Below are 21,061 nucleotides of genomic sequence, written 5' to 3'. Positions count from 1 at the left end.
AGCTCTGTTCAGAACGCACGAACCACTCCAGGTGCTGATGACACAGATCCCGCCAATTACGATAAGAACAGCAGAACCAGGGCTCTAGAGCAGTTTCTGGCAATTGTCATCGGATATCTCATCACCTCAGATGGCGATATCACATCCCAATATGTTGGAGACGAATCCATATGACGACACTGAGGTATTCATTATATCTAACTTCCGTAAGAGAAACGCACCTCACCACGCAGAAAACGAGATCGAGGCACTCTCAAGAAACCTACTCAACATCAGTTTCTCGAGCAGTGATCCCAGACCATCAAAATGGGATCCACGAGACCCACTCCTCATATTAGGATTCATTCGTAACACGAAGGTCCACCGAATATACATTGACAATGGTAATTGCTTTGATATACTCTATGAGCATTGTTTCCGGCAGCTACCTGACATGTGGAAGGAGGGGCTCCAACCCTCAACCAGTGGACCGTTAATAGGATTCACCGGGCATAGCTTGTGGCCACTAGGAACCATTCGACTGCCCTTAACGTTGGTCAGCCACGACGAAAGGGACCGAATCACAAGGACAGTCGAATTCTCTATGATCCGATACCCAACAGAACACAACATTCTGCTTGGACGACTAGCAATCGCTTTACTGCATCTCGTACCATCGACGATACATGGCATCATTAAATTCAGCACACGCCAAGGATCGGCGGCGGTCCTCGCCACAAACACCAGAGCACAACATTGCCACCAAATCATAGCCGCCCCAGAACTCGTGCGCGCACCAAAGAAGTCCAAGGAGGGATGTTCCACTGAGCAACACCAGATAAACATGGAGTATTCAGAGCAGCTCGTGTGAATCGGCGCCCACTTAACAGACGAACCCAAGGCACGAATGGTGGCGCTCCTGAGGTAATACTCCACCGTCTTCGCCTGGAAGCCAACAGATCTGACAAGCGTCGATCGACAGGTCATAGAACACAGCCTCAACATCGCACTTGGGAGTAACCCTGTAAAGCAAAAGAAGCCAGGACAGGCGGCAGACCGCAATAGGGCTATTAACGCAGAAGTGGCCGATCTGGTGAGTGCTGGCATACTCAGGGAAGTAATGTTCCCAACGTGGATAGCAAACGTGGTCACGGTAAAGAAATCCAATGGGGCATGGCGAATGGGCATGATTATTCAGATCTCAATAACGCTTGCCCAAAGGACTGTTATCCTCTCTCGGAGATCGATAAGAAAGTCCACTCGCTTGAAGGCTTCCGATTCAAATGTTTCCTCGACGCATATAAGGGCTATCACCAGGTGCAGATGAAGCGAGAAGATGAAGCAAAAATAGTCTTCCATACCGAAAAGGGCACCTTCTGCTGTCAGAAAATGCTAGTTGGGCTAAAAAACGGGGGTGCTACTTACCAGAGGCTAATGGACAAGGTATTTGCCAACCAAATTGGATGGAATATCGAAGTGTACGTCGACGATATGGTAATTAAAAGCCGCAATGAAGAGATGTTACTCCAAGACGTGGAAGAAACCTTCAAAACGCTGGTCAAAGCGCAAATGAAGTTAATCTGGCTAAGTGTACTTTTGGAGTCGAGGAAGGGAAATTCCTTGGATATCAGGTGACCAGGGAAGGGATCCTATCCAATCCCACCAAAATACAAGAGTTCCTCGAGTTGAATACTCCCCACAACCTTAAGGGAGCACAGGAGATCAACGGTAGGTTAACGGCTCTTGGAAGGTTCATTGCCAAATCCGCAGAGAAGACGCTTCCTCTGTACCAAACACTCAAAGGATGCTTAGACAAAAAACAATTTAAATGGACAGCGGAACCAGACGTGGCCTTGCAAAAATTGAAAGACGCACTGCAGCAACTCCCGACTCTCGCCTGCCCACTTCCAGGGGAGACGCTACAGATGTACTTAGCAGCGTCTGAGGAGGCTATATCCTATGTGTTAGCAGTGGAAAGGGAAGGCAAGCAAATCCCCATTCATTTTGTCAGTAGGCGCTGCAAGGGCCAGAAGTAAATTACCCGGCCTTGGAAAAAATGGTCCTCGCCCTGGTCTACGCAGTGAGACGTTTACGGAGGTATTTTCAAGCCCACAAGGTGGATGTTCTGACCAGTTACCCAATAAAACAAGTGCTGCTAAAGCCGGAAAAGTCTGGACGCCTAGCCAAGTGGGCCATAGAGTTGGGTGAACATGACATCCAGTACCACCCCAGAACCAACATCAAATCCCAGGCCCTTGTCGACTTCCTGGTTGAAATCCCAGATACCATCAAGGGAGTGCCGACGACAATCTCTGTCAACCCATTAGAGCCTAAAGTCGGCAAGGAACTTTGGAAGTTGTATACCGATGGCACAACAATCAAAGAAGGCTCAAGCGCAGGCCTGATCCTCCAAAGCCCCAAAGGCGAAGAGATCACCTACGCACCGCGGTTCGACTTCCAAGTATCTAACAATGAAGCAGAGTATGAGGCACTCCTGGCAGGACTAAGGCTGGCCAAGGAGGTTGGCGCAAAACAACTAGCAGCTCTTAGTGAATCGTTGCTTATCACAAACCAAATAAACGGAGTATACGAGGCAAATGACCCTAGGATGCAGAAATATCTAGATACGGTCCGTAATTTAGCCAACACGTTCAAAGATTTTTCAATAAAGTAAATCTCCCGGGGGAAAATGCAAGGGAAAACGCCCTCAGCAAGCTAGCCTCTACCTCGTATGATCATCTCATAAAGAAAGTGTTGGTCGAAGTACTCTCGGAAAGGAGTATTGATAACCAAAAAGTCAATACCATGTCAGCCCCCTGAGAGAACAAAATAGATCTGATGTGCAGGGACAAGGTTTGAGAACTCAAACCTTGAGTGAATGCTTAAGATCAATGTCTGCTTGCTAATAAATGTTCAAGTCTAGCCTGGAAAGACCAGTCAAGTCTTAGATAATATATTCAACAAATGATCAAGTCATTAAATGAAGAATAAGAGTAAATGATCAAGGTAAAGCTAATAAATGAAGAACAAGAAGAATGTTTGAAAGAAGTTTGAAATAACTTAGTAAATGCCAAAAGTTTAGTGAATAATCCGTATTGACTTTGCATTGAAAGCTCCTATAAATAGGAGTGGAAGTTACAGCGAATTAACTACAAAACTTACATAGGACCGGACAATAGAAATGTTTCTAACATTCTGATTGTCTAATATAACAAAAGACTAAGTCTTATGAAACGTTACATCAATATAAAGACAAACTTAATAAATGCACAAATACAAAATATTGTGACTCTGGATCAGCATTCATTCCGGACATGAGAGTCATTCCGGAATGCCTTCAGCTTCACATCTTCTTCTCTACTGGTCCGGACAGATTCCAGACCACTCTTCACCATTGACTCCGGACCATACATTTCAGAACACAAGGACTTCAGATTTCAGACTTAGGATTGCTAGAGGTTCACTTTCAGGTTCCAACAATCTCCCCCTAAGTGAACTTAGAAATCCATTCAATTAAACTGCTTCTTCCTTGATGAAAGTGTAAGCTCGGAACAACCATTCTCTGACTTCAATGTACCAGGCCAATTGACTTACAAACTTTGCTTTGACCTTTTCCGGAGCTTTGGATTTTAATGCACGAGATATGAACTTCCGAAGAGCTTTTGTTGGAACTAGGTGTTTGTTAAGGACACGGAAAAAGTCCTTCTTGTTTGTCTTCCTGGTTGTGTAGACAAACCCTAGAACTGAATCATCAATTGGAACGTCTTCGAGCAGTTCAGCTTCCGCTAGAACATATGTGATCTTCGCAACAAAGTCTTCAGTTCCGTAGAGATGAGCCAGCTCATAGTCGCATCTGCAGAATTCCGCGACGTAACCTTTCAGGAAGCTTAGTGCAGCATGAAAAGCACCCATGCCGATATCACTGTTTTGCATTCCTTGAAAGTGAGCAGCCAGGGTCAGGATGTCGTTCGGATTCAATGAAGGGAAGTCCGCATTAGTAATGGTCTTGTAGGTAGGCTTGTTCCGGAGGACGTGAAATCGAAATAGTGGGCAGTTAAGATCGAATTTCACCAGGATTTTTCTTGCAAATCCATGGACTTGGGTGATTCTTTTTCTAGTCCATACCTCCTTAAATGGTTGAGCATTCTTGGAGTAGAATGTTTCAAGCCTTTCCCTTTCAGTCCGGAGGATCACTTCTGGATCATCATTTGGGTGAAGAGGAGCAAATTTGATGTAGTACTTGCTGAATGGAGAGAGAGGAAGATTGAGCTGTTCGGAATCATTGGTAGGGACATCGTAGTACATATACGGAACGATATCTTGATCCCAGAGTATGCCTTCACGGCAAAGAGTAGAAATTCCGTGCATCGGCTCAGGATTATCCTTAAGAGCTTGGATCCGGATGCTGTCCTCTAACGCCTTGTTGATTTCCTCCTGGGACCATCCTTTTTTATGCTTGAGAGGATGTCCGGAGTGGAAGGCTTGTTGTTCAGCAGTCATTGGCATTTTGCATTTGTTTATTTTCAGAGCGTCCACAATGAGCTTCATGTTTTCATCCACCACAAATTCCGGAGTGGGATTCGGAAGAGGATCTTCCGAAATGTCATCAGGGATCCGGAGTGGAGAGCCTTGGTCTATTTCAACAATTTTTGGAGCCAGAATTGGTGGGAGCATGGAAGGAGTGGCTCGGAAGGACTTGGCTTTGGCCATTTGAATGGCCCTTTGAAGAACATCTGGTAAAGAGGATGGCCAAGAGGTTGCAGAACATATCCTCTTCTCTTCCTCAGTCATTGCCTTTGGGAATAGTTTCTTTGGAGCCTCGAGACCTAGAACTCCTTTAGTGACGTACTTTTCTTCATCACTGTCTTCTTCATCATCAGAGGGATTTCCTAGAAGTCCGGACACAATTTGGACTTCATCTTCGGAATTCAGGTCTTCATCTCGGAGTGTAAACTCCGAGGCAGGTTTCCATAGTTGGCTTGGGCCTTCTCCCCCTCTTGCATCGGGAAACCTCCGGACCGGTGCAAGCAATAGAGACCCCTTCATTCCATCAAATTTCTCAAACACTTTTTGGAGGCCAGTGTTGAGTTGTTTGGTGAGGACATCGTAAGCTTCAGAAGTAGGTGCTTGAGCAGCAAGATGATCGAACAGATGCCCTAGGATGGCTAACATCTCATCAAACTTCCGATTCGGAACATCGACAATGTTCCAGGTGGATCGAAGCAGTTTGATGAGGACTTGTTGGATAATAAGATTCATCTCGTCCTTCTTCTTTATCTCCTTCTCAAATCTTTGAATTTGTTTCTCATGACGTACATGGGTCTGCTTAATGAGATCGTTGGTAGCAGACACCAAGTCGTCATGGACTTTAAGAATTGAGGTGATGGTGTCCAGATAGTGTTCAACCGAAGCATCATATTTAGCTTCAACTTCTTCCAGTGAGTGCTTGAGCCGGATAGAGACCACTTGATCAAGTTGGGCTTCACGTTCTGCAACTGAAGGTCCGGACTGTTGAGAGAGAGACTAAAGGATGGCATCAAGTTTGGCATCAAGTCCGGAAACCTTTTGATCCATTTTAGAATTGAGCTCTGTTACGAATGTTTCGATTGCGGAAACCTTCTTCATTGTGTCCGACACATTAGTTTGGATATCGAGGAGGGCAAAAGGATCAATGTGATTACCGGCAGAGAATTCGGAGTCAGAATCAGAGTGTTGCGGAGGAGCTTGTTTTGATGAAGTATGTATAGAGGGACCAGACTTAGTAGCAACATCATCTTCATGTAGCTTGGAACCACCATCCGGAGTGGTTGAAGAAGATGATCCGAAGTCAAAAGCAGACTTGAAGGTTGATGGCTTGGATTGGAAGCGGATGGATGACATGAAGTTTGGAACGGATTTGCCTTCATCGTTGAGCATTATTTCTTCGGAGAGTTCTTCATCCGGATCAGTTTGGAAGACGTTGGTGTGAGTGGTGATTGGTGGTAGTTCCGAAGTCAGCTCTCTATCAGCATCATCATCAGTAGGAAGATCATATGGAAGATTGATTTGATGAGCTCTGTTGTACATTGAAGTGAGAGTGGCCTCCACTTGAGCTCTTGTCAGATCCGGACGTCTGGAAACTGCCCTGTTGACATAATGTTCCCAATTGGGATCATTAGCACCTGGTCGTCCTGTACGCCTTCTGGGTATCATACCAGTTGAGGCTTCCGGAGTCGGAGAGACTGCTCCATCTCCGGAATGCTTAGGGTCCGGAACAGGGGTTCCGGAGTGTGTGCTTGTGTGATAATCGAGATGGATATCAAATGAGACTCGTGGGTGTGTTCCAGGGGGCTGCAAGGAACTCTGGTCAACAACGACATCACCTTTTTGGGAAGGTGAGGGTGGATTATGTGGAGACTCCCCATGAGTGTGTGCAGGTGATATTGAAACATTGAGGGGTACCTCAGATGAGTGGGCAGGAGGGGTGTTCGGACGACCAGAGTCAGCCTGAATGTCATGAGCATCTTCCTTTGGAAAGGAAGAGCTGACTTTGGTTCTCTTTTTAGGCTTTAGCTTGGTGGGAGAACTCTTTCGTTTGGCAGATTTCATAACCTTAGGTCCGGACGTGGTAGGATTGGCCTCTTCCGAAGTGGGCTCAATTGAGACCGGGCCAGGTTGTGTTGGGTCGAACACAACCGAAGTCTCTAAGTGTTGTTTCAGATAAATGGAATCGGAAGGGATTAAGGCCAACATGTGGTCCGGAAGTCGTCTAACTGGACCAAAAGAGGATTGGTCCGGAATTCTATAGGCCTTGACAACTTTGAAGGAAACACATACCTCCGGAGGAATTATGGAGACCGGAATTGGCTCGGAAAGCTCATTGAAGACTTGTTGAATCATCAGTGCCCAGAATCTAGGGCTTGAAATTTCGTTGTCCTTCCTTTTGATGGAAAACTTGCAGAAATCTTTCCATAAGACCTCCGGAAGATCAACCGCGTTGTCACGTCCGGAGTAGATGCTATAGACAACGTGAAGCCAGTCCTTGCTAAGTGTATCGGTTCCTCCGTGCTTACCCGATAGCCCGCGAATGATGAAGTGCATCAGCACAGTCCAGAGTCCGGAGACGGCTGATTTCTTGAAGTCTTTGGCCCTGTAATCTTGATTATAGCCAATGTGATTCAGAAAGGTTTGAAACTCTTCAGTGGTTGGTTCGTGGACTGTGAATCCTTTGGGGTTTGGCTTAACACCGATGGACTGGAGAAAGGTTGATTTGTAGATGGGAACGATTCGATCTCAAATGATTTGCGTCTCCAACGCACCGTCGACTTCTTTGATTCTTGTGAAGGCCCTGTGAAGATGATGAAGTGGAAGAGGTGGCGCAGGAACTTTAGTGAGATGGATGGAGATGGGATGATTTGCGATGAACTCGACCATAACATGAATCGATTCATCATAATCTTCAGGGTTTAGGGAAAACAGTTGCGTCGTGTCCCTTAAAAACGGTTCAGGGGAGGTTGATGAAGATGAACCCTTTGATCGTTTCTTTTTGGCAATGGATTTCTTGGGAATGGAAGCGGTTGGAGCCGTTTTTGGTGGTGAAGGAGGGGAAGCCATTGTTGCAGAGTTATGAATGCTTGAAGAACATGAAGAACATAGAGAATTTTGGGGGTTTTGGAGGTATTGGGCGCGTAAAGAGGTAAAAGGGGTTTTTGATTGGTATTTATAGGTAAGGGAAGTGGGTCGGGTCGGTGGGTGTAATGATGAGGATCCGGGTTCGAAACGGGTTGCATTAAATGAGTAACTGTTTTTGGGGGTTGAGTTGATCTGGGAGGGGAAATGTTGGGTTGTTTGTAGCTTGAAATAGAGAACCTAGACGGCGATTTGATGGTTGCTTTAGGAGGCGTGCAATCATGGAACGAAAAACAAGGAAGATAGGATAAGGATCCTCTAAAAAAATAACCGTTGCAAAAACATTTCGCCTTAAAAACGTTTGGAATTTCGGATGAGCGATTCCGGACAGTGTATGATCCGGAGGATAAAGAGTTGTACTCCGGAACATAGTTGTCTTTGAAAAATGGTCCGAAATGAGAAATAATCCAGATAGAGTTTTGATTCCGGAGTCAAAAATTCAGAGTGATTCCGGAAAAGGTTTGTGATTCCGGAACAGAAATTCCGGAATAGTGATTTTCGAGAATTTTCGGAGTAAATTTGAAAAAGTTTCCGGAACATGATTTAGAAAGCATTCCAGAGTGAGTGTTGAGAAAACTTCCGGAGTAAATTTTGAAATTCCGAAGTGCAGAATGCAATACCTTTCCGGAGTGGAATTCCGGGATGCCATTATGAAGTATATTCCGAGATGAAAATCCGATTACAATGACAATGTGGAATTAGAATAACAATCAATCAGGATGAACTGTACAGCTTAAAACTCAAGTGATGGTCAGAAATAAAGACAAGTAAAATGATTCTATGTATTCTGAGAGAAAGTAGTTTCGAGATGAAAAGATTTTGAGATCGGAACTAATTTTCTTTCCAATACGTCCATCAAAGAGAACAAGTATCTTGAAAGAACCGAGGATCTGGTATCATCATACCCATCTTGTTCAGAAAACCATTGAATTTGGTTTCGTCTAATGCCTTAGTAAAGACATCAACAATCTCATCGTCAGATGGAACAAAAATGAGTTCAATGTTACCATTTAGAACATGATCTTTTATGAAATGGTACCTTATATCAATGTACTTAGTCATTGAGTGCTGAATTGGATTGTGGGAAATCGCAATGGCACTTTGAGAATCACAATAGATAGGAATACGTTGAAAGCGGTAACCATAATCCAAGAGTTGAGATTTCATCCACAGAACCTGAGATGTACAGCTGGCAGCAGCTATGTATTCGGCTTCGGCTGTAAAGAGTGCAATGCAGTTCTGTTTCTTGGATGACCAACTGACCAAACGACCACCTAAGAATTGACAGCCACCTGAAGTGCTTTTTCTATCAAGTTGAAGACCACCATAGTTTGAATCTGAGTATGCTTGAAGAAGGAAGCTCTCGTTCGTTGGGTACCAGATTCCGAGACTCTTTGTTCCTTTGAGGTATCGAAATTTTTTTTCACAGCCAAGAGATGAGACATCTTTGGGTTGACTTGAAATCCGGCACATAAACATGTAGAAAACATAATGTCTGGATGACTTTCCGTGAGATAGAGCAAAGATCCAGTCATTCCGCGATACTTCTTTTCATCAACTGAAACACCTGAAGGGTCGGTAAAGATCTTGTGTCCGAAGCCCATTGGTACCTTGGCTGAGGCGCAGGTGTCCATTGAGTATTTCTTGAGGAGTTCCGAAATCTACTTCTCTTGGTGAATAAAGATTCCTCTGTTAGTCTGTTTGACTTGGAGGCCAAGAAATAAGCTTAACTCCCGATTCATGCTCATTTGGAATCGATTGATCATTAGTTTAGCAAAATCAGTAACCATAGATGAATTCGTAGATCCAAAATGATGTCGTCCACATAAATTTGTACCAGCATGAGATGCTTTCCATTTGATCTTCGGAATAGAGTGGGATCTAGAATTCCTCTTTGGAAACCGGAGCGCTTAAGAAAATCAGTGAGGGTCTCGTAGCATGCCCGAGGAGCCTGCTTGAGTCCGTAGACTGCCTTCCGGAGTTTGTAACAATAGTTTGGAAAAGAGATATTAACAAAACCGGGGGGCTGTTGAAGGTATACTTCAGTGTCAAGTTCACCGTTAAGGAAAGCACTCTTAACATCCATTTGGTAAACTTTGAAGTCTTTATGAGCAGCATAAGCAAGAAATATTCTGGCTTCAAGACGTGCAACAGGAGCAAACGTCTCATCGTAGTCGAGACCTTCAATCTATGTAAATCCTTTTGCCACCAATCTTGCTTTATTTCAAATAATAATGTTGAATCATGAAAAGTGACCCTCTTGAACTTCAGCTACCGCAGCCCACACGCCACCACAGTCAAGCTCCCTCATCAGCAACCTCATCCGAAGTCTTCTATTCAACCGCAGTCCTTCTTACTTTACTTAGTTTATCTATCTTTCTGTAATACTCTCTATTGTCCAGTATGACTTGCGTGGCTACTCTTAGAGAGTGAATCAAATGTAGTTCTTTGAGTCTCTATAAATAGAGCTCATTCTCACTTATTATAAAATATATATCTCTGAAGCTATCTTTTCTATCTCTCTATCTGATTACGCATCTCTTCTTACTCTCAAACCTTACTAGGATATAACTGATTACAATCTCTCTTCGGAGCAAGTCTCTTGTGACTTAATCACTAAGTTTGATCTCACTTATTAACTTGGCTTGAATGCATTCCTCGTTATGAATCAACTTATGTGTATTCTTGATATAACAATTGTTGTCATTTCCATTTCTTTACTTTTCCGCAACTAACTCTCTAACTATCTAACACTAACTTATTAATATTATTGTTGAGCTTTTAGATCCTTCGAGATTAACTATTCCGCAATATACTTGTTCTAACGTTTGTTCAAGTGTGTCTCAAAGTTTTTTCTCTCAACAATTGGTATCAGAGCCATAGTGGTTGCTTTTTAAAAAACGGAACTCTGATTTTCAAAGGGCCTTCTATACCACTAAAGCTCACTTCTTAAAAAAAAACTTCAAAAAAAAGGAAATATGGCACAATCGTTATCTCTGAATGTTTCCAACAGTGTTGGTGGTTCTAATCGAGCCCCAATACTGGTAGCAAATGAATATCATCATTGGTCTCAAAGAATGGAAAGATACTTAAGGAGACTTGGTAGAGATGTATGGCGATCCGTAGAAGAAGGACCACATGTCCCAGTTCTTACACCAGTCCAAACTGACGACGCTACAACCAGACTAGGAGGAGGTCAACCAGTCATGAACCGTCCCACCAAGGATGATCTCGATAAAATGGAAAATGATACTGTTGCTTTTTATGAAATCTCTTGTGGAGTTGCCCCTGACAACTTCGATATTATCATAAATTGCAAATCAGCAAAAGAGATCTGGGAAGTTCTCAAGAACTTGTACGAAGGCTCAGAACAAGCACAAGACAAGAAGCTTACGACCGCACTCAATGAGTTCAACAATTTCAAAGCTCACACTGGCGAAAGCTTAGAAGACTCCTTCAAAAGGTTCAACCTAATAGTCACCAAGTTATACAATGCGGGCACCATCCGCAGTAACCATGAAACAAATCTTCAGTTTCTTAATGGTTTGGGAAGACATTGGACTACGGCCAAGATGATAGTCCAAGGCGATAGAAAGATTCACTCTTTGTCTCTCTACAAGCTCTACGGAGAATTGCAAGCACAAGAATCCACCATACTCAAAGAATGTGCTGACTTCGGAGGACCACTTGCTCTCATAGCACAAGCTCCACACAATCAATCTTACTCTCCCTCGTATGACACTGCACCGCAGTCATACGAAGCTGATTCAGAGTATGATGATGAAGAAGAATTTCAGAAGGCTATTGCTCTAGTTAGCCAACAGTTCAATCGACTACCACCTTCATACTTCCGCAAGAATCAACAGTTCAACAAACCTCCATTCAACCGTAACTCCAACCCACAAAATAATCATTCTTGTTACCCCAAAAGTTCTCATCCACCACCGCAATCTCAAAATACTCAACCAAAGGAGGCACCGCAGTCTACTCAAACCACTGACTCCGGTACTCCCTCAGAAGACAAGACTGATATTATGATTTGTCACAAATGCAACAAAGAGAATCACTTTGCAAGAGATTGTAAGGCCAATGTAGTAAAAGACAGAGCATTCTACCTTAGAATGGCTCAAGAGTTGGAAGATAAGGAAAAGGCAAGGGCATATGTAGCCCATGTCAAAAGAGACCATCAAGTTTGGTCATCCGGAGATGAAGATGAAGCCATCAGCAGTGTCAAAGGAAAAGGGAAAATCTGCATGCTGGCAACTGCGGATGACGATGGGTCCTCAAAGCTGGGAAAGAACTACTGCTACATGACAAAGGATGGAACTCTAAGCATCGTCGAACAGGTAAAACTCATGATCCAAACTCTAAACTATAGCATGCATGACTGTAAACCCTTCATAGATGATCTTAATGACACTTTTGCTTCCGTCCTTATAGACTATAACAAAGCCTTAGATGAGAATAACATTGCGTCCCAAGAGATGTTCCATGTGAGAGGACGATTGGATAACAAAAGACTCAAAATGGCTATGTTAGAAAAAGACTTAGAGTTAGAAAAAGATGCAAGAATGTTGAGTGAAACACAATTAGAGATAGCTTTGAACCAGAGAGATTTAGCTCAGAGTGAAATTGTACGCTTAAATCTTTTAATCGAAAAATTGTTCAATGAAAGTGAAGCTATTGAAAATTTGGTAAATAATGGAACCGTAGACAATACATACAATTGGGGTTGGTCAAATGGATATCCTACCGCAACGGATTCCTCACCCCGGTTTAACAAAGATCGACTGTATGTCCCTCCTGACCGAGAATTTCATTTCCCAGTCAATGACAAGACTTTTCCCGAAGATATCAGAACACACTTCGGTAGACTTCATGATCTAAGTAATAATTGTGTCATTGAGGAAATTGTGCCTGAGGTTTCGGATCACACAAGTGATCTGACTCCTATCTGTGGCACAATCCATTCAAATTCTCAGACCTCATCCGTAGTTGATGAAGAAATTGTTATTGAGGGCCCCGAAGTCTCGAAAGACTTCCCATCTCTGCCCTCAGACCGCAGTGTCTCACACTGTAGTCAGAAGTCCCACAAAAGTCCCACTGAAGTCCCAACTCAGACTTTCTCTGCGGTAGTCAAATCATCTCTACCGCAGTCCTCATTAAAAGGAACTGTGACTCTTCAGCCAATTCATCATGAATTACCCATAGAGAACTTTGAAGTAGGTCAATGTTCTCAAATCCATGAATCTTCAAGTTCGGATGACTCAAGCCCTCGTTTTCATAAATTTTCCAAGGATTCCAGGAAACCGCAGCTGAACATCAAAGATTGTGGTTCCCCAAAAACCTTAGCTAAAAAGGCTTTCAAAGAGGAAATTTGATCCCGAGGCACAAATAGACAAACTTTATCGAAAAACAAGAAGCATGTCAGAATTCCATAGTCCAAGAGTCCAGAAAAATTTGTTTTCTCATACTATTTTTCGAAAAACTCTCCCATCAAGAAAACATACAAAAAGGAATGTACAGTTTCAACAGTTGTTCCTAATTCATCTGACACTACCCAAAAGAGTGTAAAGTCTTTTCGAAACAATGGTTTTCAAATCTATTCCTCAGATGATCCAAAATGGAAGGGTATCTTACCCACTCCAACACTTTTAAAGTCACATCAAAATTTTAACAAGTGGAAGGGTATTCTACCAAATCCAACAAAAAGGTCTCAAAGATCTACACGTGCTAAACCTCTTTTGAAACAAACTTTTTCAAAACCCAACAACACTCATGTCAGATATTACCAACCTCAGACCAGTCAAAAGCCCAAATCATCCTTTAGACCGCTGACCAAACGTGGTGTCAGAACAAAAGACAAAATCTCAACCTGTAAATGTCAGTGTAGTTGCCAAAAAGATTCATCCTATGTCAAATCTAGTTGGAGTCAGAAACCTCGTAATTTTTCAAAAAGACACAACACTCCAAAACTGCACAAACACCCAGGACTAGGATTAACAGTTGACAAGAAACCCGTCCCTGCAACCTCGGTCCATGCATCATTCAGAAACTCATCTGTTGTCCCAGGCTCCAAACTAGTTTGGATGCCTAAACTAAACGTGTAATTCTCAAGCTTTGTGCAAGGAGGAACAAGAAGAAGAATGGTTAATCGACAGTGCCTGGTCCTTGCACATGACCGGAAGGTTAGAATACCTTCGGGATTTCAAGCCAATTTGCAACGGTGGAAATGTCACATTCGGCAACAATGCGAATGGGGTCATCCGAGGTTATGGTGTTCTCACTACGGGGAACTTCTCTATTCAAAAGGTTGCTTATGTAGAAAGCCTTAAACACAATCTCATCAGTGTTGGCCAACTATGTAAGGCAGGCCATCGAGTTGAATTTGATGATCAATTTTGCTATGTAATGAAAAGTGATAGGAACACATGTTTGATCAAGTCACGATCCGAAGGTACTATGTATCCTCTGGATGTCTCTCTGATTATAGGCAAACCGCAATTATGTTTCCTATCCAAAGCTGTATCCGAAGTCAGCTGGCTATGGCACTGCAAACTAGCTCATCTCAACTTCAGGTACATCAACAATTTAGTCACCGGAGAACTAGTCAGAGGACTCCCTATTCTCAAGTTCAGCAGTGATACTCTCTGTCCTGCTTGTGAATGTGGAAATCAATCCAAAGCAAGTCACCCCATGGTGATTGACTCTTCAATTTCTGAACCACTGGAGCTCTTGCACATTGATCTCTGTGGTCCATCCACCGTAGCCAGTCTCCATCACAAGAAATACATACTGGTTATAGTAGATGATTACACACGCTTCACATGGGTTTTCTTCCTTAGACTCAAGTAAGAAACACCGCAGATTCTCATCAATTTCATCAAGGAAATAGAACTTCAGATCAAGCTGCCAGTACGACACATCCGAAGTGATAATGGAACCGAGTTTACTAATCATCTTCTAAACAGTTTCTTGGTTTCCAAGGGTATCACTCACAACTTCTTTGCTCCTTACACACCGCAACAAAATGGGGTAGTAGAGAGAAAGAACCGCACTCTAGTAGAAGCAGCCAGATCCATGCTCAACTTCGCACACCTTCCACTCTATTTCTGGGCTGAAGCAGTAGCCACCACATGCTTTGTACAGAACCGAAGCATTGTGTGCAAACGTCTCAATAAAAAACCGTATGAGGGACTTAACAACCGCAAGCCAAATGTCCGCTTCTTTCATATCTTTGGATGTAGATGTTTTGTGATCAACAACAGAGATCATCTTAACAAGTTTGCACCGAAGTCTGATGAAGGCATCTTCCTTGGCTATTCCACAAACAAATTTGCTTACAGGGTTCTCATTAGACGCACAAGACTAATCATTGAAAGCTTCGATGTGAAATTTGATGACTTTCACATCCGCAACACCCCTCCATCCACTGAAACCACCGCAATCCTGGAAAGTGATATTCCTGCCTCTTCGGGTCCATTAAACCTAGTTGAAGTCAACTATGATGATCTCTTCGACGCTGTAGAAACAACCAAATTATCCGAAGTTCTTGTGTCTCAGGAAGCTCAACAGCAGCATGCTGATGTATCTGGTCCATCACTATCCGAAGTAGCATCTCTCAATACTTCCACCTCTCCGGTTGAGGGGGAAAGCTCTACTCCGGATCAAGCAACAACCATCGATGTTCCAGTACTTGATGTAGCTCAAGTTCCTATCCGCAGAGAATCATTACCATCAAACTTATCTTCGGATTCGGATGATGAAAACATAGAGAACATTGACACAAGAACAGACTCAAGGATTATCACACTCCCATCCGAAGTCCAGGGGGAACCTTCTCAGGTTCCAGGGGATTGGGAGAGATTGGTTATTGGGATGTTCCAATCAAATACTTCATTCCTAATATTATTTTCTATCTCTCTATCTGATTACGCATCTCTTCTTACTCTCAAACCTTACTAGAATATAACTGATTACAATCTCTCTTCGGAGCAAGTCTCTTGTGACTTAATTACTAGGTTTGATCTCACTTATTAACTTGGCTTGAATGCATTCCTCGTTATGAATCAACTTATGTGTATTCTTGATATAACAATTGTTGTCATTTCCATTTCTTTACTTTTCCGCAACTAACTCTCTAACTCTCTAACACTAACTTATTGGGATTAAGTCACAAGAGATCAATCTCTCCCAATGCATTCAAACCAAGTTAATAAGTGAGATCAAATTTAGTGATTAAGTCACAAGAGACTTCCTCCGAAGAGAGATTGTAATCAGTTATATTCTAGTAAGGTTTGAGAGTAAGAAGAGATGCGTAATCAGATAGAGAGATAAAAAAGATAGCTTCAGAGATATATGTTTTATAATAAGTGAGAATGAGCTCTATTTATAGAGACTCAAAGAATTACATTTGATTCACTCTCTAAGAGTAGCCATGCAAGGCATACTGGACAACAGAGAGTATTACAGAAAGATAGATAAACTAAGTAAAGTAAGAAGGACTGTGGTTGAATAGACGACTTCGGATGAGGTTGCTGATGAGGGAGCTTGACTGCGGTGGCTTGTGGGCTGCGGTAGCTGAAGTTCAAGAGGGCCACTTTTCATGATTCAACAATTTCCCCCTAAGTGACCTCTTTAACTTTTCTTCAGTTGTCAAGTTTTAGAAACTTGATCAGTATCCACCAAAATTTCCTGATGTTTTCTAACCAGGTGATCCTTCTTAAAATCTCGAACTTGACTTCGGCAGTTGTGTGCTTTGATCTTTCAACTGCGGTTCGACAGATTTCAAGTTGCTTCCTTGTGAGGCGATTCATGGCAGTCATAGGAATGAAGTATTTGATTTTATCGGCCTTCCTTTTGAAAATGACTCCGAGTTCAGGGAAGTTAGTTGCACCTAAGGATCTTTCTTGATAACCTTCGGTGGGCATTGGTGCAGGATCAGGTGGTGGTAGATCGAACTTTTTGGCAATTGTGGGGTAGATGTCTGCGTCGATTTTAGCAAAGTCACAGACAGTTTCCTTCAAAAACGTAGTTGCCCTTTCAAGCGCTATCTTCATCTTCGGGTGCTTCTCCGACTTGTTCTGGAACACCTTTGCTATAAGAAAGACTTCTTCAGGATTCATGTAGGGGAAGTCAGCTTGGGTGCGAACATAGTCCTGATTCCTTCTTGTGAGTGTGTATTGAATGAAGTCAGCTTTCATGAATTTCCGGGGCTTGTAGTTTTTGACTGCGGATGGTCTATCGTTAGACCAGATTTTCTCTATGGAAGATGCATGTTTGGCATAGAACCGATTTAGTCTTTCGAATTCCATAGGTAGCCTCTTGTGGTCGGGCAAGTTGCGGTCAAAGGGCTCAAATACAGTAAAGTACTTGGCATTGGGAGAGATTGGAACATCCCAATAACCATCAGAGGGAGGTTCCGCATAGGTAAGATATGGTTTGTAGTCGTCATCCAGCAGTCTGCGGTGGGGATTGATCCAAGAGTTTATCAAGGATTCATCCAAAACAGTGTCGAAACCGCGTTCTCTCCATATGAGCTCAACAAGTTTAGCTGCTTTCCAGTCTTTTTTCTTCTGTGTGGTGACAGGGGAGTCATTTGAGCTTGGAGAGGACATGTGATCCACCAGATTCTTGAAGTGAGGGGGGGTCTCTGGTTTCTCAGGAGTGATCTCCTTTTGCGGTGGAGATTGATGAGATGGTTGCGGTGGAGTCTGATGAGATGGTTGCTGTGAAGGTTGCGGTGAAGGAATTCTTTCTGTAATGATGGGGGGACTTTGATGGTGTGAGATGCTTTTGGAATGATTGGAGTGATGGTCTTCTTCTTCACTTCCCCCTCTTGAGGAATGCAACACAGGAGCATCCTCAAGCCATTGTCTGAGACCATCAACTTTGGCATAAACTTCCTGAAACTGGGCTTTAAGAGCTTCCGCCAGTTGTTGATTGTTGGGGATGGTGGTGTTGAAGAGTAGCCTGTGAATTTCCTTGGTGAGTTGAAGAATTTCGGGACCATGGAAATTGGAGGATAAGGATCGTTGCAGTCGGTTGATAGTAGCTTGAAGAACTGAGATAGTGGACTCATATGCAGTGTGAGTCTCAGCTATCAGCTTTTGAGATTGGGTGGATTGGTCCGTAATGGCTGCTTGCAAGTCTTTCTTGATTGCGGTCACCTCAGAGATGAGGCGTTCCGCAGCAGCCATGAATTGCTTGTGATCTGCTTGACGACTGATGTCCAGGGACCAGATTCCCATTTCAACTTTGAGGGAGATGCGCTCAGCAGCCAATCTCTCACGAGTTTCCAATCTTTCGATCCTTTCGATCAGGGACTGCGGTCCGGGAATGTCTTCTGGTTGCGGTTGTGTTGGCTTGACCGCAGCTAGAATCTGATCGACCTTTGCTTGCAGGCTTAAGAATTCTTTTCTGGTCACCACATTCTTCTTCTTTTTTTTTCTTCTCTTTGGGCTTAGAGGTTGAATGGTGAGAGCCACTAGATTCTTCTTCTTCATCAAACATCATGAGATCATCATCAGAGGGAGAGGGTTGATTTACCTCCTGAAGATCAACATCATCAAAACTGAAGGTGGGAGCAGAGCTGACTTCGATTGCGGTTCCTTCGTCTTATGATTCTTGAACAGTTGGAGTTGGAGGGACTTTGGAGGCACCTGCACCTTCATGAGTGGACTGAGCCTTGCGGATCATTTCTGCCATCTCAGACATCTAATCTTGAACTTTCAGTATGGTGGCTACGGTATTGGCATTATTAATTGCGTCTGCCCAATAATTAGCCACATAATGGATTTCCTGATCCTTCTGCTGCTGTTGCTTGATTTGCTGATCTTTTCTTGCTTGGAATGCCCTACGGAAAGCGACATACTTCTTGATATCGGCCTCAGACACCGGAGTGTAGCGTAACCATGAGTCGTTTGATTCTTCTCCGTCAAATCCTTGGTATCGCACCGAAGTGTCCTTCGGGTTCACAGATCCTTGCACATTTGTGCTCACCGTGCCTAAACCACCTGTTACTGATGTAAACAGAGTAGGATTTCCTGAGCTTCCTCGGTCTCCTTGACCCGTAGTCAAGTCTGGCCTCGGCTCAGTTCCAGCAAGGGCGGAAGAAGTGCCCTGCGGTTGGGAAGGTGTTTGAAGTGTTTGGGTTACATTCAAGAGGACAGAGTTCAACTCCTCGGGAGAAAAGAAATGCAGTCGGGAAGCCCTGGAGACCTTAGGGCGAGAACCAGTGTTATCCTCTTGGGATTGAACTGGGGGGGGGGGGGAGTCTCCACGATGCGGTGAAACAGACTCACTTTCTGAGTCTGAGTGGTATTTGATTGTGGTGTTGAATGGGTCTGCGGCCACCCCAAGGACTATCGGAGCCTTTTGAGAGGCTGAGGTATCAGTCCGGTCACACATTTGGCCAGTAGGATTGGTTTTCCTCTTCTTAAGGATGGCAATGGGTTGCGCATCCTCATCAGAATCACTATCATTTGTGGGTGCGGTTTGGGTGATTTTGCGTTTCTTTGAGGATTTGGTTGGTTTGGGAACATCTTTCTTTGGGGTTCTTTGTTTCTTGGAGACGTTGCGGGAGACTAATTGTTTGCGTCTTTGGGAGGAAAGAGTGGTGGAAGATGGGACTGCGGTACTTACAGGAGCAATGATTGCGGATTGGGTTTGAAGAGGCGGGGTAGGAAGGTATGGGGCAATACCTTCCGTAGCCTCAATATGATCTGAGACATCAGCAGTCTCAAGACCAAGAGAGGAGAGAATGTGGGTTGGTAGTCTTCTAATGGGTCCAAAAACAGACTGATCAGATGAGGGATTGTACCTTTTGAGATCCTTGGTGATAAAGAAGTTGATGTCGTTGCCCATGCTAATTCCTGCATCCGCATGGAGGTCTGAAATGCAGAGGGACCAGAACCTTGCAAATGCAAGTTCGGTAGGGTTCTCCCTTGGGCTCTCCTTGGGAATGTATTGCAGAAAATCGTCCCATAGTATCTGACCGTAGTTGACGTCATGGCCAGTGAAGATACTCCATACTAACTCTAGGAGTTTGAGTCCCATGTTATCCGTGCCTCCGGTTCTGCCGGATAGACTGCGAATGACAAAATGGCAAACGAATTGCCAAACCGCAGGCAGTTGGTTTTTCTTGAATTCCCCAATGCCTTTGATTTTCTTTTGATATCCCATCTGGTAAAGCGCAGAGGTGATGTCCGCCATGGATGGAGTAAAAATCTTGATTGAGGGATGAACAAGAAGATTAATGGCAGAGAGAAACTTTTCTTTAGATAAAATGACCAAAGAATCGTTAACAAGGTTAAGATGCAGTTCTTGTGGATTCTCGAGTGGTCGATACGCTGAAAAGGCACATTTGAATAGGGTTGAAAGAGGGAAAACGTCTGTGAATGAATCGAATGGGCCAAACAGGGGGTGATTGTTCAAGAACTTGATCATCAGCTTGATCGGAGCATTGTAGGATGAATGTTCTTCGAACATGGCTCTGAAATTACTTGAGGCAATTGAAGGCATTTGATTTCTTGTTTCAGAATCAGATCCAGTTGGGTTTGCAGAGGCAGAAGCTTTGGAGATTTTCTTAGATACACCTGATTTCACCATTGTAGGAGTTTGAGAGAAAGTGTAGAAACAGAGTGCGAAAATGGAGAAAAGATTCAAAGTTAAGAGAGCGTAAACTGTTCTTGGGGAAGAAGAATGGTTTTTATAGGGATGGATTTGAACAGTAAATGATTTTACCCTAGGTGAAAAGGATAAGGTAAAAAAAACGTTTGGGGTTCTTTTGATTTGGGAGGTGAAATCTCAACCACATATTATGAAATGGTTTAAATTATTTTTGAGATTTACCAAAAAAGGGTTTTCATTTAATGAAATGTCAGACGTACAACATCACGTCTGGTGATCGTGTGGTGAGGGTTGGTTTAATCCGTTGTGCACAGAGAAGTTGTAACGGATTGGACGTGCTGGGTAAGAGAAAAAGACAGATTAAGGATTTGTTTATGGAAAAACGTTCTTTTTGTCATCATACCTAAAATAGGTCTGACACAAGGTTTATTCAAAAAGGAGATGGGACAGTTTCTCCAGGAATGTTTCTATTTAATGTTTTCTTATTTAATGAAGGATCATTAAATAGCACACCATGATCCAAAGATTAATGAAACAGTTGAGAAACTATCAAGGTGGTTGCGAATTGAGACTTCATTGCAGATGGATCCTTTGTTATTGCGGATGGACAGATGTATGACTGCAGTAGAAGAACTGAGGAGAGCACTTGTACAAGAAGTTAGTAACAACAAACAATAAGGACCAGTGAAGGATAAATATGATATATGGTTGCGGTACATAGACTGCGGTACACAAGATATACCAAAACCATCTATCATAAATAACTCCAGTTAGGACCGCAACA

General features: G+C 43.3%; 1 protein-coding gene across 1 annotated transcript; it reads left to right on the top strand.

Annotated features, from left to right (window-relative positions):
* Positions 1–2,035: 2,035 nt before the first annotated feature.
* LOC145132001 (uncharacterized) lies at positions 2,036–2,653 on the top strand. Its single transcript, XM_079066641.1, has one exon. It carries the CDS (start codon positions 2,036–2,038, stop codon positions 2,651–2,653), a length of 618 nt encoding a protein of 205 aa, XP_078922767.1.
* The last annotated feature ends 18,408 nt before the right edge of the window (positions 2,654–21,061 follow it).

Source organism: Lactuca virosa, chromosome 8 (assembly GCF_052849685.1).
Source record: "Lactuca virosa cultivar CGN04683 chromosome 8, Lactuca_virosa_CGN04683_v6, whole genome shotgun sequence".
Classification (NCBI taxonomy): domain Eukaryota; kingdom Viridiplantae; phylum Streptophyta; class Magnoliopsida; order Asterales; family Asteraceae; genus Lactuca; species Lactuca virosa.
Note: the sequence above shows the minus strand (reverse complement) of the source record. Positions and strands in the feature narration are given on the sequence as shown.